General features: G+C 38.8%; 1 protein-coding gene across 6 annotated transcripts in view; it reads left to right on the forward strand.

Annotated features, from left to right (window-relative positions):
* The window catches only part of ASCC1 (activating signal cointegrator 1 complex subunit 1), a 121,208-nt gene that overhangs the window by 85,941 nt on the left and 19,223 nt on the right, over window positions 1-16,044 (forward strand). For 5 of the 6 annotated variants that reach the window (XM_036026821.1, XM_036026822.1, XM_036026824.1 and 2 more), the window contains one exon: window positions 3,091-3,176. The exons of the other annotated variant lie outside the window; for it this stretch is intronic. In XM_036026821.1, the coding sequence (XP_035882714.1) occupies window positions 3,091-3,176 (86 nt within the window). The remainder of the gene's footprint in view (window positions 1-3,090; window positions 3,177-16,044) is intronic. 6 annotated transcript variants of the gene reach the window in all.

Consider the following 16,044-nt stretch of genomic DNA (forward strand, 5'->3'; position numbering starts at 1 on the left):
TGCCCCAACCCAGGGATTGGACCCACAACCCTAGTATGTACCCTGGTTGAAGATAAAACCTGCAGCCTTTTGGTGTATGGGTGATGCCCAACCAACTGAGCCACCCTGCCAGGGCAGAAAGTGAACTTTTAATTTTATTTTATTTAAGCTTATAAAGGCAGACTGGTTCAAGAATGATTACATTTCAGCAGACTCAGGATGTATTTTTCAGACGCTTTGTTGTTCCAGCTGAAGATGAGAGTTGCTTTTGAGATTCGGACCTTTAATATGATGTATGCTGATGGTTATTTTCTCTTTCTAGAATGGACTTCAGTGCAGCAGGGAATTAAACTGAAATCGTTAAATTCTTTCACTTAACACTTTAGAGAACATTGCTATCCAGCCTGCCTAAAGTTAGTGAATACTATGATAGTAAATTGTTAATACTGAAATAAATAAGTTTAAATAATCGCTCATGGCTGTGAACAGCATTTTGGACAGTGCAGGTACAGACAGTATTTTATTAGACATTTAATACTACTGACAGCATGTTCCACATCCGTCCTGGTCCTTACATCTTAGATCAGAGCTCAACGACTGTACCACCCCCCGCTAAAAAACACTTTTTAAAGATTTTATTTATTTATTTTTAAAGAGTGGGGAAGAGAGGGAGAGAAACATCAATCGGTTGCCTCTCTCACACCCCTAACTGGACACCTGGTCTGCAACCCAAGAATGTACCCAGACTGGGAATTGAACTGAGAACCTTTCAGTTTGCAGGCTGGTACTCAATCCACTGAGCTACACCAGCCAGGGCATCCCATTCCCCATTTTAACTAATCTCTTGACATAAAAGAGTTGAATTATAAAGGAATCTGTGTCTTCTAAATTGTGTGGATCCAGATTTATATTCAGTTAGTACTAGAGCTTCATATAAGAAAAAGGTTCTGTGTTCACTGTTCAGTGATCGCTACCTACTTATGGATATTTTAAATACAACAGCTTTGAGATAGAATTTACATAATATATAATTTGCCCACCTAAAGAATATAATTCAGCGATTTTTTGTGTACTCAAGAGTTATGCAACCATTACCGCAATCAATATTAGAACATTTTCATCACCCCAGAAAGAAACCCCATACCTTTTGGCAGTGACTCCCATTCCCCCCATCCCTCCAGTCCTAGGCTCCCCCAGTCTACTTTCTGTTATATGAATTTGCTTTTTCTGGATATTTCATATAAATACAGTCATGTAATATGTGATCTTTCACTTAGCATAATGTTTGAAAGGTTCATTTATGTTATAACATGTATCATACTTTATTCTTTTTTATTACTGAATAATATTCCATTGTGCGGCTACACCGATTATACTTATCCAGCCATCAGTTGATGAACATTTATGTTCATCACCCATTTTTGGCTGTTGAGAATGATGCTGCTTGGAACATTTACACACAAGGTTTTGGGTGGGCGTGTGTTTCCATTTCTTTTGGGTCTGTACTTAAGAGTGAAATTTTTGGGTCAGGTGATAACTCTACGTTTAACTTTTTAAAGAACCTGCTAGACTGTTTTCCAAAGTGGCTTCACCTTTTTACCTTCCCACCAGCAGTGTATGAGGATTTTAATTTCTCTACATCTTTGCCAATACTTGCTATTATTTGTCTTTTTTGAGTATTGCCATTCTGTGGTATGAAGTGGTATCTCATTGTAGTTTTAGTTATCATTTCCCTAAATACTAATGCCACTTACAGATTTTGAAACTGTCATTAAACATTTCAATTTTCAGATAAAAATTACTGCCTTTTTATTGATATTTATTTGGTATGATTTACTTTAAAATTCCACATTTCATCTTAACAGGGTACCTTTTGTAAGTTGTAAGCTATCAGTGGAGTTGGGAATCTTTGATTAAGAGAATACTTCTCATTAGGAAAATGGAGTTAGCATTCTGAATATATTTTTTCAGTTCTGAGTTGGTAGTCTCCATACCTATATACAGTAAAAGACCATACTCAAAAGTGGAAATACAAATATTTTTGAGAGTATTGGTGGGCAAGAAAGGGTTGATATTTTGGAAAATATGCTGTTAAAATTATTGAGGAGGTTTTGAATTTTCTATACCCTGTATACTTCTCTGTGTTGAATTTTTACATGAAAGGAACATACAATAAGTTTGTTTGTCTTCTTTCCTGTGATCCCTTTCCTTTGATATTCTTTAATTGCTGTATTTTAAGGACATCTTTAGGGATAAGCAAGCTAAATTAACTCAAGGAGTTATGAGTGCAGCTTTGATGAGGCAAAGGTCATATACAGACTTGCTACATTTCTGTGTAGAATGTCTGTTAGGATGCCTTTGATTACAACTAAAGGGGCCTTCTCATTTAGGGAGAGTCCTTGAAACAACCCAAAGCATGGTTGCCAGCATTTTTCCACAAGTTGATGTGTGAACTTTTGTGTGTTTTTACATATTTCAAAATACATGCAGCTCTATAAAATCTTGGGTTTTTAGACTGCAAGAAACCTTTGGAAATCACCTAGTCTTAACCTGTAACTTGTTTTTTTAATCTGTAACTTTGTAACTGACGTGCATAGCAGAGACATAATATGGCTAAAAATACAGCTAAGTTACATAGTCAATGTACAATGAGTACTTGAACAATATTGAATGAATAAATATATATTGAGTGAGTTGATGACAGAGCTGAGACTAGACACTGGGTCTCTTGACTCACACCCTGATGTTTTTTCCCTTCCTATTATGTCACTTTGCAGATAGCACTTGGAGATTTTTCTAGTTGTACCTATAGATATTCAAGAGAGCCTTGGTTAGTATGGCTCAGTGGGTTGAGCACTGGCCTGCAAACCAAAGTGTCACTGGCTCAATTCCCAGTCACAGCACATGCTTGGGTTGCAGGCCAGGTCCCCAGTAGAGGGTGCATGAGAGGCAACCACACACTGATGTTTCTCTTCCTCTCTTTCTCCTTCCCTTTACCTCTCTCTAAAAATAAATAAATAAAACCTGTAAAAAAATAAAACAATCCAAGAGAAAACAAGTAGATAAATAGTCCAAGCCTCTCTTCTGACATTTTCTTTGCAATATTTACAGCTGAAGGAAGGTACAATCTCTACACAGCGGATGGCAAATATATCTTCAAGGAAAGAGAATCATTTGATGGCAGAAACATTTTAAAGGTCAGTATGAAACAGAGTGCATTGGAAATCCATTGGCACGTGTCCTAAGTAAGTGAGGAAAACAAGTCGTTCTCCTTTTAACAGTAAAGTATATTTTTCTCATCCTTCCCATGAGGCTCATAGACCGAAAGGGCCATTTAAAAAAATTTTTAATGTCCTAAAAGAAAAAGGAAATTTTTTTGAGTCTGCTAAGGCTGTGGTACCTCTAAAGCATTTGAAATTGATGATGATTTAAGAAACAAGAATCCAACTATTTGGATCTATAGGAAAAGTTGATTTTTAACCTGGCGCATTTTACTCTATATTTTATCTTTGGAGGTCTGAGTTTGCTTTTTTTTTTTTTTTTTTTTTTATTGAAAAAGGAATTGTTTGTCTTGTTCTAGTAGGTTTTCTCTTCTCTCACAAAATGCTGCTCCAAAGTTGCTTCATAATCTATTTTTACTCAGGAGTAGCTTATGTCCTAAAAAGTAGACAATCCAATTCTGACTGTTGAGGCTTTGCTCTCCGTGTTAAGTTAATCCATGAAATTTAAATAAAAGGGGTTCTTCGGGATTGCATTTATCTTTCTCCCACAGACCACATTCTGTAATATCCACAATTTATGCCCTCTCTATCAGGTTAACATGCCCTTGTGTTTCTGGCAAAGAGAAACATAAGTTGATACCAATGGAGAAGCGTGATTCTGCATTTTACTTGTTCTGTAATGGCTTTAGGTCACACATTTGCAAGGCCAGAGGGGTTTTTTTGGAGCTGGGAGAGGGAGTGGGAGAGGGAGAGGAAGGGAGAGACAGAGAGAATGTGAATGCATATAATAACTTCAAAATTAGCTTTAGCTTTGGAAGTGCTTTTCTTCTTCCTTCCCTACCCCATCCTCTGTTCCCTTATCTTGTCCCTTAATAGTCTTCTTGTTCAATGCCTGCTGTGACCCTATTGCCTCTACTTAATGACATCACTCTTTAGCAACTGCAAAGCCCAACAGGGCAGTGACAGCATTCACTTAGGCAGACACTGCAGCTCCCACATTAAGGCTATACTGAGTCCTTCTTTTCCTTTTGTCTCTCTTCTTTTTGAATGTATGTGATAGGAATGTCTTTCTTCCTCTGTCTCATTTCCTTGGGGCTTTTTCAATAGTATAATTAATTACTTCGCTTTTTTTGTTGTTGTTACTTGATTAAGAAGGAAAATAGACTGGGGAAAGAAATCTGTAGGAATGATTCAAATCATCTTGATTCTTTTGGAATTAGAAATAAAGCCCAGGAGATGTGTTGATGGGAGGTGCTTTGGTATCTGTAAGAGGGAGGTGCCACAGAGAACCTGTGTATGAGGTGGCTGTGTGAATATTATGGATCTCTCACTTCATATTTAATTTCTCTCATTTTGTTATGTCATTTTCCCATTTAAAGATGCTTTGCCTTGAAATCTCCCTAACCACCCCTGTGATGGCATGAGTGTAGCTCCCTCTAGTGTTGACAAGGTCCTGCTATACCTGCATTTACAGCAGTATTACCCTTATTGGTCCACACCCAATCAGACTGTTAGAGTTGGGCCCTGCTTGGGTACTTGGAGATCATTTATTTATTCCAGTTCCACACTTCAATCTCTAAGGACACAAAATCCAACATGGTTAAAGTGATTTGTCAGAGTTTATCACTAGTTAGTAGTAGAGTCTGAATCACAACAAAAATTTAAAACTCACAAATTGAAATTGTTTCTTCTGCCTCCCTTAAAGATACTCAGTGTTTAGGCAGAGATTATTAGGTATTTGAAATTGGTCATATCTGCTTGAACTGTGATAATGTGTGATGAAAACTTGTTCTTTAAATGTTGGGGTATGTGGTGTGCCAGTTTGTCTAAGACTGTGGCTAATTAAGAACTGGACTTTTGAACTGATTTTAATGCTAACACCAACAGAAACACTTACTGTGTACCACCTGCCAAACCATGTGCCCTGCAGATAAAATAGTCATTATGATATAATCCCCATCTTCCAGGAGCTTCCTGTCTTTGAAGGAGTGTAGAAGGTTACTAGGCAGTTACAGGATGAGTATGGAGGAATACCTTGGAATACAGATCATCATAACAAAGCATCTGTTGGTATAGTTTCCAGTATTTTACTCTAGAAAATATAAAGATAACCTTTCAGTTGTGTTTAATCAAAGGAATTAATTTTTCTTTGAAATAAAGGTGATATATGGCCTCCAGTTATTACCCGCGCCAAATGCATAAGAGGTAATTACTATATTTGTAAAGTAGTTATAGCAGCCCACTTTTTGGAATTATCATGAATGGACATGTCTTTGTCAAATAGAACATGAGAACTCATGGCTTCTTAAACTCTTAGGGAAAAAAATTCTGAAAACCAGAAAAAATATACATATATTTTTTGTACAAGATATTGCTATTATATTTAGAAGGGGGAAAAACTCAGTTTCACTGACTTGGAATAAATAGAAAGGTTAACTGCATTGGTCGTTGAGGTTGAATTCAGTTGCAGTTAGCTACTGTAGTTCATATGTGTGCAGCATATTAACAGCTACATAGGTCAAGGGCAGGGATGCTGGTGATGGGAAGCAGCCTTGGAAAAGAGTCAACTTCATCGCTATTCAAAGAGAAACAAAACAAGAAAGCAAGTCATTGCTCATTGCTGTAAGAATTTAATGAGTAACAACCAATTGAAATTCTCCTCCATGAAGAGAATTGGTCCTTTTGGCTCAATATAATATTATGTGTCTGGGTGCCTCAGTAAGAAAAAATTCTAAAAAGCTCTAGTGACTTAGAAGTGGAAGCCTCATTTTTCTTTTGTACAGCTCTTGTGAGAGTTGTTGCAGGTGTAATAAACTAGTATTTGGTTATTTCTAGTTAAAATAAGACTTTTCTTACCCTGAAAGGACTTCAAAAGAACTGAACACTAAAGAATTATTCTCTTGTGTTTTTCAAACCAGAAAAGGAAGAAACATATTTAGTTAGGGTGTTTTTTTCTTAATAGAAGACTGACAGATAACTCTGAAAGGAGGATGTTTGAGTAAAAAAGACCTAAGCCAAAAAAATAAGGATAGTGTCTCCTCAGAGCATCTCTATGTCTAATCTAAGATATACAAACTAAAATACTATTTGTTTATCCATAGCCAGTGATAAAATTATGCTGACCTAAAGACACACTGCCAGGAAATAACCGCTCCCTTGCTAGCTAGAAGGACAATGGTCATTAACTGTCAGCTTCTGGGGAGAGAAATGGCCTTAATGGCAGTCTGTTTGGGGAACTTAGGAAATGGTCCTAAGTAGTAGAATCAGTATTCTGGGAGTGTGCTCGCAGCAGATTGAACAGGGTACAGTATTAACTGTTCAAAAGCATGGTTCTAACTGCAAAATGGAGAAGAGACATCAGAGCCCAATGTCCTACTCACCAGAGGGGGTGGTTTGGTACAAATAAAGGCATAGTAATATATTTGGGAAGGAACAGGAAGTGCTACAGGTCCAAAATCAAAGCACACTGTGAAAGTGCTGTTTCTTAAGACAATTATAAGTCCTGGGAAACATAAGCCAAATAAAAAGGAAATGAATTTGTGCCTTTTCCACTTAATATGTAATAATCTTTGAATTTAGAAAGAGGAAATTTGCAGTATTTGATTATATTAATTTCAGTGCTTTACTAGGAAATATGTTTTAAGTCTATCTAGCCACATTGAAACTTTTCTTGAAAGATGTAAATAAGAGAAAGGCAAATTTTTTTGTTTTGTTTTTGCTTTTGTTCCATCTTTGCTCCTTAAGGTCTTTAAAAGGACAGCTGGAATGAATAAATTTAAAGTAGATCTTTAGTTTGCTTTACTTAAAGAAGTTTCTGTAAAAGAAGCTGTTTAAAAATGCATACTATTTATTCTTTTCTTTTGGTGCTATATAAAAGTACATAAAACATGTATGTACTGCTAAACAAATAATGAGTACAGGGAGCAGTGCAACTACTACCAAGGTCATGTCCCTCCTTGGCCCACTCTTTAGTCTGTTTGTTCAAAGGTAAGAAAGGCACAATTAAGTTCTTAAACAACCTCAGTGAAGAGGCTTGATTTGAATAATTCCTTTGTTTTGAAGTGTTAGAACAGTATTGAAAAGACTTTTATTTTTTGTTTTTATAGACTAGAGGTGAGATTAAGAACTATGGAGTAATTTTTTAAGAAGAGATATTAATGTCTACAAAGGAAGACTATTGTTATAGAAAGTACTGTATAATATTTCTAAGGAAGAAAACAAAATATTGTGTTTTTTTACTGCCCAGTTCAATAGTCAGTCATATACTGTTCCTGAAAATTACTTCTTAGTCGCATGGCTTTCCTTTAGAATTTTTTTTCCAAAGCTTAACTTTTTCAGAAAGCCTTTCCTTGAGGGTCTATCACCAAATGTTCCACTGCACTGTTATATCAGCATAAATACCAGCATTGAATGTATACTAAAGCTCCTATCTCTCATCCACCATAGCTGTGGTATCATTCTTACTACCTGGTGTAACCATAACTTTACATTTTAATTTTATGTAAGTAAAATCACTAAGCAGGTGTCACTTTCTTTCTAGGCTGTTTATGCTTATACATGGTTGACACTTACTAAATTCAGGTTACTTGGCCATGCTAATATTTTGTAACAGCGTTTATCTATAGCATTGAAAACAGTCATATTATTATTGACAACCATGTGATGTACACAACTTGTTAGAGGAGCAAATGTACAACTTTCTGAAGAATTTCACTTGGAAAATAAAAATAAGATGTTCTGAAAAAGGTCAGTTAGAGAATAAGAGAGCCCGTGGAAATTATATGGTATATATACTGACAAATATATTCAATTAAGGAAGATAAAGTTAAGGAAATCTCTAGCGAAGGTAAAGAGTAGAAAATATGAGGGAAAAATATGATAAAGATGATCCTCAGGCATTGCAAAAGTTCACTGTTAATTAGGGTTCTAAAAGTAGGAAATAGACCTGAGGTCTTAAACTTGAATGAAGCAATCTCTGGACTGGCTGTAAGGTACTGGGCGGTAGCAAAGAAAACTACTCTTCCATAGAAAGTTTCTTTACCCTTTGCCTAGAAATATTCCTCCAAGGAACCCCCCCTCAAATGGCCAGTACACAGTCAGAGATAATCAGGCATAGGTGGAAACCACTCCCCAGGAGCAGAGAAACATCAAAAACTCATAAAGACAGAGTTATCAGAGTTAGGCTAAAAATAGCTATGCCCACTGTGTTCAAAGAAATAAAAGCCAAGCTTAAAATTTTTATCAGGTAATTGGGAACTATTAGAAAAGAAAAGTGATGTAGCAGTTTTGGAGAAAAACCAAAGAGTAATTTTAAAACTGTAAAATGCTGTGAATGAAATTAAGAGCTCACTGGATGGATTTGACAGCAAATTAGACATTAGCTGAAGAGGGAATAGTGAACTGGAAGTTGGGTCGGATGAAGTGACTCAGACTATGGCATGCACAGAGGGAATAAAAATTACACACGAGAGAATAAGAGACATAAAGGATAGAGTGAGAAGATCTAAAATACATTCAGTTCAAGTTCCAAGAGAGAATACAGGGAATGGGGCAGACTGAAGAAAGATACCAATCTGTAGATTAAAGAAGCCAAATGAATCTCAAACAGGAGTTCTCTTAAGAGGTTTTATGTTATCCTTTTCTTTCCTACAACTTGCAACTGAATTATGGACATTAACCAAATATACTTGTTGGCAGAATGCATATTACGAAGAACAAAACCAAGGAAATTAAGCTGAAGAATGCTTTTCTTAAAGTTGGATATTAAAAAAAAGGATAAAAGATATTCAGGAATTCTTTTGACTATTCTTGTAACTTTTCTGTAAATTTGAAACTATGTCAACATAACAAAAATTAGAAAGAAGGAAAGACAGATAGACATGTACTTAGGAGGGGAGTAGGATACAAGGCATTGGTTCTGTGTGTATATTTTTTAACAGTCACTTTACAGAGAAGTTTGTGTGAAGTCTTAGCTGTGTTTTGTTCCAGTGTTTAGAATAGGTGCAAGTTTTAACTGTTGATCTTACCACAAAAATTGGGCCATATGATTTCAAAGGATAAAAATGTGTGTGTGTGTGTGTGTGTGTGTGTGTGTGTGTAACAATTTCCTGATGGGGATTTCTAATATTAGAGCAAGCTACTAAGAAAATAGGTGCATCTTTCATTATTTTTTTCTTTTGTTTAAAGAAATGAGAGTCCATTTCTCTGTAAAGCCATTCTTCTAACCATCATCCCTCTCAAACTATTCTACATTAAATTCCCTGAAACCACCCTGGCCATGTAGCTCAGTTGGCTCGAGTGTTGTCCTGATAAACAAGGTTGTGGGTTTGAACTCGGGTCAGGGCACATACAGGAAGCAACCAATGAATGCACAAATAAGGAGAACAACAAATCAATGGTTCTCTCTCTCTCTGTAAAAAAAATTCAATTAAATTCCCTAAAACCTGTCACTTACCTCTATTGTTGTACTTAAACAGCACTGTAAAAAGTCACTGGTAGTCTCTATTTGTTCAGTATTTTGACCTACTTTTACGTTTTCCTAGTAACCACATTGAGAGTATGAAGCTCTTTTCTCCATCGAATGCTGTCTTCTCTTGGCTTCAGTGGCAGTTGTCTCTCCTGGAGTATTTCCTGCCTCTGAATCTACTTTTAAAACATTCACTGCCTTATGTAGCCACTTCCTAGAGTTTAGTTTTTATCTGTGTTTTTCTTTTATTGTGATCCTGTTGTTTCCAAATGCTCTAAAGCCCAATATAGATTATTACCCCTCTTAACTTTGGTTTTGCATCGACCTGTTACGTGCCCTCAGTGCTTAGCAATATGTCTTGCGTGGGCAAGCACTGAGGAAGTTTTTTGGATGACTAAAACTGTTTTCCATAAAAATCAGATTTTGGAAGAGAAGAAGGATTTTCTGTTTGTCAAAGGGGATATTTTTTGTACTGTGCGTGAGGTAAACTCTTGTGGAGGTGTCCAATGTTTTGGCGTCTCTTGGCCACACAAGGAGAGTTGTCTTGGGCCACACACTAAATACAAAAACCCTAATGAAAACTAAGGAGCAAAAAAAGGTTTTAAGTAAATCTACAATTTTGTGTTGGGCTGCATGCAGCCCACAGGCCACAGGTTGGACACCCCTGTTAGCGCACGGGCTGGCAAACTATGGTCTGAGGAGGAAATGCCACCTGTTTTGTGTGTGGCCCTCAAATTATGAATGGTTTATGAATATTATAAAGATTTTATTCATTTTTAGAGACAGGAGAAGTGGGGGAGAAAGAGGGACAGAAACATCCATGTGCGAGAGAAACATCCATTGGTTGCCTCTCGCACTCCCTCAAGTGGGGTTCTGTGCCCTGACCGGGAATGGAACTGGTGACTTTTCATTTTCCAACCCACTGAGCCACACTAGTTTTTATATTTTTTAAAGGTTGAAAAAAATTAAGAGGTGAATAATATTTCGTGACATCTAAAAATTATATGAAACTTAAATGTCAGGGTCAGTAAATGAAATTTTGTCGGAACACAGCCATCCTCGTTTGCTCACACACGCCTGACTGCTTCTGCGCGGCAGCGCTGGAGTGGGGTGGTTTTGACGCAGATCACACGGCCACTTCTCCCGTGTGGAAGAGTTTCCTGACCGTGCCTTGAGGGTTAGTTTAGTTTAGTTTAGTTTTCTTCCTGCATTATGATTAGATATGTTGCTCATATTTAATAGAGCCTGAAGATATACTAATTATGTCATATATATTTAATTAACAGCACTCAATCCTACTGAATTTCTCTTTATTTGAATCTTTTCTAGAAAATGTTTTTTAATAATATTTTATTGATTATCCTATTATAATTGTCCCAATTTTTTTCCCCTTTGCACCCCTCCACTCAGCACATACTCCCAGCTCCCTCAGGTAATCCTCACACTATTGTTAATGTCCATTGTAATGTCTGCTTTGACTCTGTGTCTTGGTAGTGTGGTCTAAGGTAATAGGTGTCCTATAGTATCCAGTGGCATAGCCTCCCCTATCACCCAACCTGGGTACTCAAGGTGTGCCCTTTGTGTGAGCTAGGTGCACCCTCCTCTTGTAGTTGAGACTCGGTTGCTGTTGGCAGATCAATGGGAGGGATTTACTCAGGCCAGTGAGCTGCAAGGATTGGCTTTGACCACTTACCATCAACCTCTGCCCTCCATGGTGGATGAGCTGTGCAAGGGCAGGGTGCTGGTGCTCCAGCATGGTCTGTGGTTGTCCACTGGGTGCGCTGGCCCTGGGGTTTCCTGGGTGGTGCAGGCCAAGATCAGCCCCCACCTGTGTTTTGCCTAGGGTCACCCTGCCTGAGTTATAAAGCAGTCTGAGATGGCTGCTTCTTGTGCTGGGCTTGGAGATTCCCAGATGAAGACAAGCTGTGAATCTACACTAGCTACTGCTAATGCTGGGTCTGGAGCTCACTGAGGCCATTGGCTGCTTGTTTGAGATGATTTAGGGCCTTGTGAAGCAGGAACCACAACCAGCCATTCATATGGAAAAGCAGCTTGGGTGGACCCCTAAGTTGGTTGGGGTGGAGTCTCTGGGGATCTTCAGGGCTGGACAAACAGTGTTAACCAGGTTGATGAAGTCTCAAATATGGCAGTTGCCTGCATGCTCTGTGGCTCTGTTGGGGGAGGATTCAGAAAAGGGACAGTGGCTTCTGTCTGCCTTTCTATCTGGGAGAAAGCTGTCCCCCAGCTCTTGTGTTGATTCTAGACACGTCCTTTCTTCCTGTATGCCATTGGTGTCTTTCAAGCTATTACCCCTTGCTGGAGCTCAGAGGTTGAGTAAGTCTGTGTGTGGGTGCTTTAAGAGGAACTTCTTGGGAGTCCAGAAGCTTCTTCCACCAACTCAATCCCTGCTGGTTTTTGCAGCCAGAAGTTGTGGGGACTTATCTTCCTGGCACCGAAACCCTGGGCAGCGGGGCCTGCTGTGGGGCTGGCACTCCTCACTTTCCAGATGTCCCTCCTAAATTTTTATCCACCACATGTGAATGTGGGACCAGCCTGTTCCATGCTCTGCACCTAACAGTCTGAATGGAGGTGGTTTCTTTAATTCCATAGTTGTCAGACTTCAACTCGATTTCTGATGGTTCTAAGTGATGGTTGTTCTATATTTCTGTTTTAATTTTGATGTGGTTGTGCAAAGAGGCAATCATGTTTGCCATTTTGACCCGAAGTTCAGTCTGTTTCTTTATTAAAATGAGTTTAGTAAATCCAGAAAAAAATCCAAATATACTTCTAGCTCACATTCACAATCTCGCATTAATAAATGAAGTTGATTTTTCAATTAGATTTGATTGCAACTTTATTATTCTACATAGCAAATTCAGCTGATAAGGATAATGAGCTTGAATTTTAGTTTCACATTCTTTTATTTTAAAGTAGTTCCAAAACTAATGTGTGCTTCTCTGTGGTATGCACTAACTAGAAACATGACAACAATTTCTTTTGCAGTTTTGTTTATGCCTTATTATAGAATATATTAATAAAAATTTTTTAGGTTTTATTTATTTTTAGAGAGAGGGGAAAGGAGGGCAAAAAAAGAGGGAGAGAAATATCAATAATTGCCTCTCAACCGGTGATCTGTCCTGCAACCCTAGCATGTGCCCTGACCGGCAGTTGAACTGGCAACCTTTCAGTCTGTGCGATGACACCCAAGCCAGTATAGCCACACCAGTGATGGCTAATAAAAATTATTGAATGAAAAATAAGGAATAGTGAACTTCTTAAAAATATATTTTATGTATTTTGAGAGAGAAGGGAAAGGAGGGAGAAAGAGGGAGAGAAATATCCATGTGTGGTTGCCTCTCAAGCGCCCCCCACTGGGACCTGGCCCACAATCCAGGCATGTTCTCTGACTGGGAATCGAACTGATAACCCTTTGCTTTGCAGTCTGGCACTCAGTCCACTGAGCCACACCAGCCAGGGCAGGAATACTGAACTTTTTTTTTTAATATATTTTATTGGTTATGCTATTACAGTTGTCCGATTTCCCCCCTTCATTCCCCTCCACCCTGCACACCCTCTCCCACCCACATTCCCCCCCTTTAGTTCATGTCCATGTGTCATAAGTTCTTTAGCTTCTACATTTCCCATACTATTCTTGCTCTCCCCCTATTTTCTACCTACCATTTGGGCTACTTATTCTCTGTATCTTTTCCCCCTCTCTCCTCCTCTCACGCCCCTGTTGCTAACCCTCCATATGATTTCCATTTCTGTGGTTCTGTTTCTGCTGTAGTTGTTTGCTTAGTTTGTTTTTGTTTTTGTTTTAGGTGTGGTTGTTAATTGTGAGTTTGCTGTCATTTTACTATACATGTTTTTTATCTTCTTTTTCTTAGACAAGTCCCTTTAACATTTCATAAAATAAGGGCTTGGTGATGATGAACTCCTTTAGCTTTTACCTTTTGTCTGGGAAGCACTTTATCTGCCCTTCCATTCTAAATGAAATCTTTGCTGGATAGATCAATCTTGTAGGTCCTTGTTTTTCATGACTTGGAATACTTCTTTCCAGCCCCTTCTTGCCTGCAAGATCTCTTTGAGAAACAGACAGTCTGATGGGAACTCCTTTGTAGGTTACTGTCCCCTTATCTCTTGCTGCTTCTAGGATTCTCTCCTTCTTTTTAATCTTGGGTAATGTAATTATGATGTGCCTTGGTGTGTTCCTCCTTGCGTCCAACTTCTTTAGGACTCCCTGAACTTCCTGGACTTCCTGGAAGTCTATTTCCTTTGCCAGAATGGGGAAGTTCTCCTTTATTATTTGTCCAGATAACTTTTCCACTTGTTGCTCTTCCTATTCCCCTTCAGGCACCCCTATAACTCAGATGTTGGAACGTTTAAAGATGTCCTGGAGGTTCTTAAGCCTCTCCTCATTTTTTTGAATTCTTGTTTCTTCCTTCTTTTCTGTTTGGTTGTTTCTTTCTTCCTTCTGGTCCACTCCATTGATTTGAGTCCCAGTTTTCTTCCCATCACTGCTGGTTCCCTGTGCATTTTCTTTCATTTCACTTAGCATGGCCTTCATTTTTTCATCTAGTTTGCGATCAAATTCAACCAATTCTGTGAGCATCCTTATCACCAGTGCTTTGAACTGTGCATTTGATAGTTTGGCTATCTCTTTGTCGCTTAATTGTATTTGCTATGGAGCTTTGATCTGTTCTCCCATTTGGGATTTTCTTTTCTTTTCTTCTTTTTTTTTTTTGTCTTGTTGTGGCTGTTACATGGTGAGGGGCAGAGCCTTAGGTATTCACCAGGGCGGGGCAGCCCAGTAGCTGGGTTGTGAAGCTGTATGTGGGGGCAGGCTCAGAGAGGGAACAATGGTGCTTGCTCTGCCCTCTCTTGGATTTCAGTCTCCTCTGCTGCTTCCCACAAGCAAATTGGGCTCCTCTGGTGCTGGTTCCTGGGCGGGTAGGCTTGTGTATGTTCTAAGACTCTGTGGGTGTCTCCCTGCACCTCAACCCCCATAGGTGTTTTCAATCAGTGCCCTAAGGCTGTATTTCCCAGCTCTGGGACCCTGGGGTACGCGGTCTGTCTTGCTCCCCAGTTTTGCCTGGTTTGTCTGCATGTGAATATGGGGCCTCCTGGTCAGCCAGTTGCCTTGCACGCAGTGCCTCGCTTCACAACCGCCGCCTCGCTGAGTCTGCCCATTGCCACCGCATGCCCGGGGTCTGCCAGCCGCTGCCTGCACGCCCAGGGTCCGCTTGCTGCTGTCTTGTGCACCCAAGGTGTCCTGTGCGCCCGGTGCTACTGCTTTTTGTGCGACCCCTCTCTGGCTGCCGGACTCTGCCCCGCCTGTCTGTCTGGATGAACGTGTCTATTTTAACTTCTTGGTTGTCCGACTTCCATACAGTTCAATTTTCTGTTGGTTCTGGTTGTTATTTTGTTTCTAAATTGTTGTTGTCCTTATTTTGGTTGTGCGAGGAGGCACAGTGTGTCTACCTACGCCTCCATCTTGGCCAGAAGTCAGGAATACTGAACTTTTAAGTAAGTTGTGCTAATTTTATATATAGCATGGATATTAGAAAAAAGTGGAGTTCAGAAAGGAACCTGTGATAAGACATATTGCCAAAATATGGCCAGTGTTACTTTGCCATATTAGTGATAAAATATGGCTCTACCTATATTCTTGATCATTAAAAAAACAAAATTCATGAAAATATTATTAGCACATTATTAGGGGCTTTTCATATTATGCTAATAATGGAAAAAACATACTATATATTAAAAGATCTGAAAGACTTCTTACAGGTTTCTTAGTACATCAGAAATATTTTTTAAAAGTATAGTTTGAAATGCTTCAGTTTGGTTTTGTGCATTCATATTTTAGGCAATTAGGTTAGAGTAGGGGTATGAGGAAGGTTCAAATCGAAGTAGTACCATATTTTTGGACCATAAGATGCACCTAGGTTTTAGAGGAGGAAAATAGGGAAAAATTTTTTGAAGCAAAAAATGTGGTAAAATATTTAATAACATGAATAACATAATATTTCACCAGTGTAAATGTAAATAGAACTCAACAGCAGCATTAACAATCATTATTCCTCCCAAATGGGGGTGGGGGATGCATGTTATAGTTCGAAAAATATGGTACATCACCAAAACTTTTCCTCAGGCCCTGGCAGGTATGGGTCAGTTGGTTGGAACATCTTCCTGTAAACCGGAAGGTTTGATTCCAGGGTAGGGCACAGACCTGTGTGTGGGTTCCATCCCTGTTTGGGGCACATACGAGAGGCAGCCTAACTGATGTTTCCATCCTTCCCTTCCACTCTCTCTCAAAATCAGCACACATGTTCTGAGGTGAGGAAACATATAAACAAAAACAAAAAAACTGTTCCT

Source organism: Phyllostomus discolor, chromosome 5 (assembly GCF_004126475.2).
Source record: "Phyllostomus discolor isolate MPI-MPIP mPhyDis1 chromosome 5, mPhyDis1.pri.v3, whole genome shotgun sequence".
Lineage (NCBI taxonomy): Eukaryota > Metazoa > Chordata > Mammalia > Chiroptera > Phyllostomidae > Phyllostomus > Phyllostomus discolor.